The following is a 9,402-nucleotide window of genomic DNA, read 5'->3' on the forward strand; positions in this document are numbered from 1 at the left end:
TTGCACCTTAGCATTGTGGTTTTTTTTTTTATTATTAAGCAAATGCAAATCCTGGTAACATTTGCAAGCACTCCCTGATGTTTGCTTTAAAGTCTTGAGTATTATTTTGTTATGCTACTATTTTTACTTTGATGTAATTGACTGATGCTGTTGACTGCAGTGCTTGGTTTTCCTGTAACTGCCCACCTCACACCTGCTTAATATTCATACACAATGTCAAACACTCAGAACCAGCTTGATTTTTTTTGCCCTTCTTTGCTTTCAGACATCTTCAGTGACCTGTGCACTGCGGCCCTTACAGACACAGAGGAGTCAGAGGAGAGCGCTGGACTGCTACAGGCCCAGGAGAGCAGACTTGCATGTTGAACATGTGCATGTGTCTTTTTTTTTGTTGTTATTCTTGTTGCTGTCTTGCTACAGTGCCATGCATCCATGAAGCGTGCAGGATACTTCTCTGCTAAACCTCTAAGTTGGACAGAATCTGGTGAAGCGCTAGAGCAAGCCTCACCATTGTGGAAGAGCAGGGACCCTATATTGCTGCTATTCCGCACTAACAAGAGAGTGCTTGAGCATTGAGTATTGCCATTTTTTTTTGCCTTTGGACTCTAGAGCAAAGACTCTAGTTCCGTTGCTGATGCGATGCGTCAGATGACATGGCCAGTCATCATTAGCTTTCATTAGGTAATCTGCTGTGCCTTAGCAGCAAAAACATATTTTTTTGATATTTTGAATGAAATGTTCAAAGAGGTTCATGGAAGGCTGAGAGGAAACCTGAAAGCCATGCAGTATGTTTCCGAGGTGGCATGTCGTCTGTTCAGACACAGGCCTGATCATTTCACGAAGTTGAGATAGTCAAAGAGAAAGAAGAAAGAAAAGAAGAGAGAAAGTGTTTCGTCCTGCTGAAATTACTACTCAAAAAACACTGAAATGGAAAAAAAATCATAAGAATTTTATGTTTTTGATTCTGTTGGTCACAAACTCAGCACTTTTAGAATAAAATAACAGTATATTATGCGTATTATAGAAGATTTGTATACTCTTTTTATATATGCTGACTTATTTGTTATGTAATCATTCAGTAAACATTAATTTCTGGTGGATTTTAAAGCTACATACAATCTTCCTAAAAGACCTTTAGGATCTCTCACAGATTTCAGTCCAGGTTTAGCTTCTAAGCATTATTTTATCTTATCATATTTTATCACTGTAGCACAAATATACCAACCGTACTGTAAGAACAGATGATTTTTGTCATTGAATCTTTTACATTTTTTATATTGGGTAAACTTCTGGTCATAAACTTCATAAAATCAAATGTAAAAGGAGCCTATAAATCAATAAGCGTACTGTATCAAATGCTGCCTTCATACTTTCATATTGTCTAGCAAGAACTGGAAAATGCAATGACAGTTTGTCACTGAATGTACAATAGTCTCATGACACTAAATATACCATATAATAAGAACGAATGCTCCAATTATAACATTTACATTGAACATGAATTCAAAGAAAACCAATCTGAAGGTTGACTTATAAACTAGAAGGACTTTTGTCCCTTTTGACCATATTTCGGTAATTTTTCTCACTCCTGTTCAATTGTTTATTGATGTAAATTCTTAGCACAAAAATGAAATGTGGAATGCAGAACTTATTGCTGACAGCGTATCATTATGTGATGTTATTTATTAAGAAGACAAACTGACACTTTGACTATTTGGTCAGTGTCAGCAGAAAGACAAGTATGTATTACTGGTCTACATTTTTGAACATACAATTAAATACATGCATAGTAAAAGCCTGCGTTGATGACTTTTTCTTATTGGTGATCAATTATGTAGAAATGTGCAGACAGAGGATTACAATGTTACGTTTTAACTCCCCAGGGGAAGAATTAAACTGATGTTAGATCTACAATGTGATATATTCATGCAGCCAGTTACCTTTTTTATCTACTTTTAGTCAACAAGAGGGAATAAAACTTAACTGCTTAAATGCAGATGCTCAGAAAACACCGAAACACAGTGTAGTTGTTTTCTCAGGGCAGTAAAGCCTTTATACACATGTTAACTTTTCTGTTCACAATTATTGATTCATTCAGATATTCTTACTATAGAAAACTTGCATGTTCTAAACTGATGGAAAACAAAGTAATGATTTACACAAGGTTTTCTCCAGTGCTAAAAAGGTCTTAGGCTTGAATCTCTTTCATTAAGTCACTCTGTTAATAACTGACAAGTCATTCTTTGCTCTGAAATCTGTCACTTTAACATAATCTAATTTAATATTTCTGCCAAGCTGTTCAAAGTCATGACTAGAAAAAAGCATTTTTGTTGAGTGAATAAATGTAAATGTAAGTTATTTTTGCCTTGATGAGGAGAATATAAAAGCATGTGATGTATTACCACAGCAGGTGAGCTACACCTGCTGTTTTGATACCTGTAAAAAACAGTGTCTATTTAGTGACAAATAGTATTGTATTACATCACTCCATTCCCTAAATGAATTCTGTATGCTCACAAGTACTCTGAAATCTCAGGAACACTACTGTGACTTTGCGAGCTCTGTGGGATAGGCCTTGCCATGCAACCGTTTAGCCCATGTCAAACAGTCTGCCTGGGGGAGACTGCAAGGTGTGCTTTTCAGAGAATGACAGAAAGGAGAAGGTGGCAAGGCAAGCTTCACTGGGCTTTGTTCTTCAGAGGGGGGCCTTTCAAGCTCCAGAGGAAAGGACAGAAACGAGGAGAGTGCACAGGCGCCACAAATGGCTAGATGTGCCACACATATAGGGTCAGAGGCTAAAATAAAAAGGAGGTGAAAAAATCTCACCAGCGCTCGTCAGTGTGTCCTTCAGGCCGGGCACAGCTTTCTCCAGGCCCCTCTGAAGCTGGTCCTAGCAGCAGCCCCCAGCCACTGCCTGGGAGGAATTCATTATGAGCTTCTGCCTTTGGAGCCACCACGCTGGTGTGCTGAAGCAGAACAAAGACAGAGACTTTCGAAGCAGCTCTCGTTTGAAGAAGAAGAAAAAAAAGCCAGTCTTTTTTTTCTTTGTTTAATGATAGGGGAGACAGGCGACAACTTCATTTTTCAGAGACCTGTCATGTGGTGTATGTGTTTCCTTAATATTTAAGATGCACAGAGCAGTGAAGTCTCACCAGAGGCTTAATAAATATGAAGACACTGACTTCCCTGATTTATTTAGTTCTCATCTGTAGTTTCAGGCCTCTCCAAAGCATTTTCACCTTGAATGGTGCCATAACTGAATGTGTGTCCAAGGTGCCTAGATAATTGTAGTTCTCTAGGTAGGCATTTAAAGTCAAAACATTTAGGACACTTTCCAAAAAAGTACTGTTGTTATTATTATTTTGAAATCATAATGGATAGGCAATATAAAAAAATTACAATGATCATTATTTAAATATTTTAACTATTTAAGTGTAGGGCATGTTTAAGAGGAAGTGAAGAAAAAGTCTAAACTTTGGTGGTACTGGAGCATTAGCAACCACAACCTCACAGTGACATTTTAACACTCGCTAAAAGGCAGAGGATAATTCTGTACAATGTGATTCTGTGTGGGAGTGATTCTTGATCAGCCAGGAGAACTGATTTACAAGTACCAGTGTTGGTGACATCATGACCATTTTCAAGCAGTGGCTCGCAAGGCTGTCACAGGAATGCTGCCCTTCATGTTTTAGTTCTTCCCCTGCTTTAACAGATCAATTAAAAATAGTCAGTGTTTGGCTGTTTTATTAATGAGCTGTTGTTTTGTGTGGAAGTGATTCTTGACTGACTGGGAGAGCTTGTGGTTATCATTAGCGCCTGTGTTCATGACATTGAGACCGGGGGCTAACAGAACTGTCAGGGAAACACTGCCCAGCACATTGCCTACCCTGCTTTAAAATGTTATACATAGTCAGTGTTTGTTAACAAACTGGATCTTTTCGAAAATTCTCATTAAGCGTGTTTCCATGCACTTCATAATCTGATCATAATCAGATTTCTGCAGTTATGTGATTATTCAACTGGTCATGTAAACAACATATGCTGTTTTCTTAGATTAGAGTAAGGTCTAGAAATTTGATGAAACAAGCTGTATTTTAGCTCAGTTAGCAGATTTCTCAGTGTTTGTATGTATACTCTTACTCTGATTTCTTTTAGATTTTTCAGTGTGCGCATGTGTGAAAACGGGCTGTGGTACCGGAAATAGGCAAACAGTGTTGCAGCGAGACAGCAAAACAAAAAACTTTTGGAGCAACACTGAAACCAACATGCTTGATGAAATGTTCAGATACATTTTCTGATATCCCACCCACTGTGTTTGATGGACAGGAGTGCTCACTGACAGTGGAAATGCAATTACAAACAGTGTTGTAAATACATTTCACAGGGAACCCATTATGCTTCTTTTCTTGAACCGGATTGTAAACCAACACGCTTTGCCAGCGTGGCAGTTTATTTTCATGTACAGTATAAGGGCAGATAAAAAGAAGAACACAGACTACAGAATGACTTATGACAGTGAAGAAGCAGCGGCTCTACTCCGAGTCCCTCCCGGATGACCGAACTTCTCACCCTATCTCTAAGGGAGAGTCCAGACACCCTGCGGAGGAAACTCATTTCGCCCACTTGTATTTGCGATCTTATTCTTTCGGTCATTACCCAAAGCTCATGACCATAGGTGAGGTTGGGAACGTAGATCGACCGGTAAATCGAGAGCCTTGCCTTATGGCTCAGCTCTTTCTTTACCACAACAGACCGGTAAAGAGCCTGCATCACTGCTGACCCAGCACCAATCCGCCTGTCAATCTCCTGCTCCCTTGTATCATCACTTGTGAACAAGACCCCGAGATACTTGAACTCCTCCACTTGAGGCAAGAGCCTATCCCCGACCCAGAGAGGGCTCTCCACCCTTTTCCGCCTGAGAACCATGGTCTCGGATTTAGAGGTACTGATTCTCATCCCGGCCGCTTCACACTCGGCTGCAAACCGATCAAGCGAAAGCTGAAGTTTGCGGCTGATGTGCCCAATAGGACCACATCATCTGCAAACAGCAGCGATGTGACCCTGAGATCACCAAACCAAACACCCTCCATCCCCTGACTGCGCCTAGAAATTCTATCCATAAAAATTATGAATAGAATCGGTGACAAAGGGCAGCCCTGAGTCCAACTCTCACTGGGAACGAGTCTGACTTACTGCCGGCTATGCGAACCAAACTCCAGCTTTGTTTGTACAGGGCCTGAATGGCTCGTAGCAAAGAGCCATGTACCCGTACTCCCGAAGCACCTCCCACAGAATACCCCGGGGAACACAGTCGAATGCCTTCTCCAGATCCACAAAGCACATGTGGAATGGTTGGGCAAACTCCCATGAACCCTCCAGAATCCTGGAGAGGGTGAAGAGTTGGTCCAGTGTTCCACGACCAGGGCGGAACCCGCACTGCTCCTCCTGGATCCGAGGTTCGACTATAAGCCGGACTCTCTTCTCCAGTACCCCTGCATAGACCTTACCAGGGAGGCTGAGTAGTGTGATTCCCCTGTAGTTGGAACACACCCTCTGGTCCCCTTTTTTAAAAAGAGGCACCACCACCCCAGTCTGCCAATATAGTGGCACCGCCCCCAATGTCCACGCAATGTTGAAAAGGCGTGTCAGCCAAGACAGCCCCACAACATCCAGAGCCTTGAGGAACTCAGGGCGGATCTCATCCACCCCTGGAGCCTTGCCACCAAGGAGCTTCTTAACTACCTTAGCGACTTCGGCCTCAGTAATGGACAAGCCTATTCCCATGTCCCCAGACTCAGCCTCCTCACTGGAGAACGTGTCGGTGGGATTGAGAAGGTCCTCAAAGTATTCCTTCCACCGCCCAATGACGTCTTCAGTCGAATTCAGCAGCATACCATCTCCACTATATACAGTACTAGTGGCACACTGCTTTCCCCTTCTGAGTCGCCTGACGGCTTGCCAGAATCTTTTCGGAGCCGACTTAAAGTCACTTTCCAAGGCCTCACCAAACTCCTCCCATACACTGGTTTTTGCCTTGGCAATGACTGAAGCCGCAGATCGCTTGGCCTGTCAATACCTGCCAGCTGCCTCTGGTGTCCCACAGGCCAACCATGCCCGGTCAGCCACTTCAACAATGGAGGAACGGAACATGGCCCATTCTGAGTCAATGTCCCCCACCTCTCCCAATATCTGGTCAAAGTTCTGACGGAGGTGTGAGTTGAAGATCAATCTGACAGGTTCTTCTGCCAGACGTTCCCAGCAAACCCTCACTATACGTTTGGGCTTGCCTGGTCTGACCGGCATCTTCCCCCACCACCTGATCTAACTCACCACCAGGTGGTGATCAGTTGACAGCTCAGCTCCTCTCTTTACCCGAGTGTCCAAAACACATGGCCGCAAGTCCGATCACACGACTACAAAGTCAATCATTGAACTGTGGCCTAGGGTGTCCTGGTGCCATGTGCACTTATGGACATCCTTGTGTTCAAACATGGTGTTCGTGATGGACAAACTGTGGTTTGCACAGAAGTCCAAAAACTGAACACCACTCAGGTTCAGATCAGAGAGGCCATTCCTCCCAATCACACCCCTCCACCCCTCCTCTCACTGTCATTGCCCATGTGAGCGTTGAAGTCCCCCTGTAGGACAATAGAGTCTCCAGGAGGAGCACTTTCAAGCACCCTTCCCAAGGAAGGCTGGGTACTCTGAACTGCTGGTGCATAAGCACAGACAGCAGTCAAGACCCGTTCCCCAACCCGAAGGTGTAGGTAAGCTACCCTCTTGTCCACCAGAGAAAACCCCAACATACAGGCACTGAGTCGAGGGGCTATGAGAAAGCCCACACCTGCCCACTGCCTCTCACCATGGGCAACTCCAGAAAAGAATAAAGTCCAGCCCCTCTCAAGGAGATTGGACCCAGAGCCCAAGCTGTGTGTTGAGGTGAGCCCGACTATATCTAGCCGGTATCTCTCAACCTCGGGCACCAACTCAGGCTCCTTCCCCGCCAGTGAGGTAACGTTCCAAGTTCCAAAAGCCAGTTTCAGCAACCGAGGATCAGAACGCCAAGGCCCACGCCTTCGGACACTGCCCGATCCACAAAGCACCGAACCCCTACTACTGCCCCTCCCATTGGTGGTGGGTCGATGGGAGGGGGGACTCATGTAACTCCTTCGGGTTGGGCCCGACCGGGCACCATGAGTAAATGCCCAGCCACCAGACGCTCGCTGGTGAGCCCCTCCCCCAGGCCTGGCTCCAGGGTGGGGCCCCGGTAACCCTGTTCCGGGCAGGGTACACAAGTCCTGTTTTTGTTTTCATAGGGGTTATTATGGATCACACTTTGTCTGGCCTGTCACCTAGGACCAGTTTGCCATGGGAGACCCTACCAGGAGCTTTACTCCAGACAACATAGCTCCTAGGATCATTCAAGCATGCAAACCCCTCCACCACGATAAGGTAATGATCCATGGAGAGGCCAACTTCTTCTAGTTTTACATATTTGTCACGCTTGAATGTTTCAGATCATCAAACCATTTTTAGTATTAGACAAAGACAGGCCAGGTAATCACAAATGTTATTTTTAAATGATGAAGGGAAATTCTGTGAAAACATAATTGCCCCCTTAGCTTCTAAATTTACCAGTTAACCAAATTTAATTGACTATTGGATTCAGTTTCACTAGCTGCAGCTTTTCTGCATGATTACTGCCAGACCTGTTAAATTTCAACATCACTTAAATAGAACCTGTCTGTCAATGTGAAGCAGGCTAGAACATTTCAAAAAGCAGCACATGATGCCACGTTGTAAAGAGATTCAAATATAGATGCGAAATAAAGTCATTGAACTCTACCAGTTTGGAAAGATTACAAAGCCTTGCTAAGGCTCTGGAACTCCAGTAAACCACAGTGAGAGCCATTACCCACACATGGAGAAAACTTGTAATAGTGGTGAACCTTCCCAGGATTGGCCGCCTACCAATATTTTACCAAGAGCGCATTGACAACTCAGTCAAGACGTCATAGAATAACCCAGATGAACATCTTAAGAACTGCAGGCATCACTTGCCTCAGGTAAGTAAGATCACACGATGTACACGATGTAAGATGTACACGACTCAACAATTAGAAAGACACTGTGGTCAAAAATTGCACCCATGGTAGAGCTGTAAGGCGGAAACCACTGCTTACCAAAAAGAAGACAAAGGTACGTCTTGCATTTCCCCAAAAATATAAAATATTATATATTATATTTATATATTATATAGGCTATAATATATATTATATAATATATAATAACATATTATAAAAATATATAGATGACCCCTAAGACTTTTGGCATATTTTGTGGACTGATGAGTCAAAGGTGGAACGTTTTGGAAGATATGAGTACCTCTGCCTGCATCTGACTGCATTCCACCATAAGAACATCATACCAGCAGTGGAACGTGGTGGTGGTAGTGTGGTAAAATTTGAATAGGAAGCCAACTTCAGTCTTGTTAACATTTGGAGGTTTATCCACCATTGAAATGCCTCACCTCTCCACCATTGAACACCCTTGCCTGATCTATAAACTTTGCTCTTCAGTTATTTTCCTCTTTGGTTGTTTCTCGGTCATCTCTCCTCCGTGATGAGGTGTGGAATTCAGCATGTAGCCTCTCCACTTTCTCCTGTCTTGCGCATGAACGCCCCTGTTGCTGGTTGGCCGGAACAGTGTGTAACTTGTGTAACTTCTCCTGAACCTCTTTCTAGTTTGCACACAGAAGGGACAGCCAGTGTGGCCTGAGGAGACACTGACAGAATTTGACAAAAAAGTATAATGGACTGAAATGGTATACTATGCCTTTCATTTTGGCAGAGCTGGAGCGCGACTATGGGAAAATGAAATGGCAAATGGGCGATTCATATTCCGTTTTAAATATCAATATCATTAAAACAAAGAAAATGTCAAAAAGACATTGCTTTTCCTGCCATTGTACATTAAAATATGCACATATGCAAATACAAATATTTTGCACTTGAATTTGAGTTGTCTTAATAATGCACATTCACATGTGAAATGAGACTGTAAATACATATTTTAATCAGCATTTGCTTCCATACAAATAAACTGTCTTACTGCGTATGATGGCATCATAAGTCATGAACGCTACTCACACAGCTCACTGTTACTGTTAGTGACACACCTTAAGCTGTAGCACCTTGGCTGTTGGTTGGCTGACAATGACCTTCCTACGTCTTATTCTGTCCCAGATTACTTCGCTTATACGAATGACCTGGTTGTGGATCTGTTGGACACTTTCCACTTTAACAACAGTGGGAAGACTGTTTGAAATTATTTTTAACTTTTTAATTTAACACTATATTAAATATCATCAAGGCTACGCGTGAGAGTTTCATTTGAACTAAA

The 9,402-nt window shown here is 43.0% G+C and overlaps 1 protein-coding gene across 12 annotated transcripts in view; it reads left to right on the forward strand.

Moving 5' to 3' along the window:
• mcf2l2 (MCF.2 cell line derived transforming sequence-like 2) overlaps positions 1 to 1,795 on the forward strand; it is a 78,785-nt gene extending 76,990 nt beyond the window's left edge. For all 12 annotated transcript variants that reach the window (XM_017717831.2, XM_037545160.1, XM_037545162.1 and 9 more), the window contains one exon: positions 266 to 1,795. In XM_017717831.2, coding sequence (XP_017573320.1) covers positions 266 to 366 — 101 coding nt within the window. In that variant the 3' untranslated portion in view covers positions 367 to 1,795. The remainder of the gene's footprint in view (positions 1 to 265) is intronic.
• Positions 1,796 to 9,402: the final 7,607 nt, after the last annotated feature.

The sequence above is a fragment of the Pygocentrus nattereri genome, chromosome 15 (assembly GCF_015220715.1).
Source record: "Pygocentrus nattereri isolate fPygNat1 chromosome 15, fPygNat1.pri, whole genome shotgun sequence".
Classification (NCBI taxonomy): domain Eukaryota; kingdom Metazoa; phylum Chordata; class Actinopteri; order Characiformes; family Serrasalmidae; genus Pygocentrus; species Pygocentrus nattereri.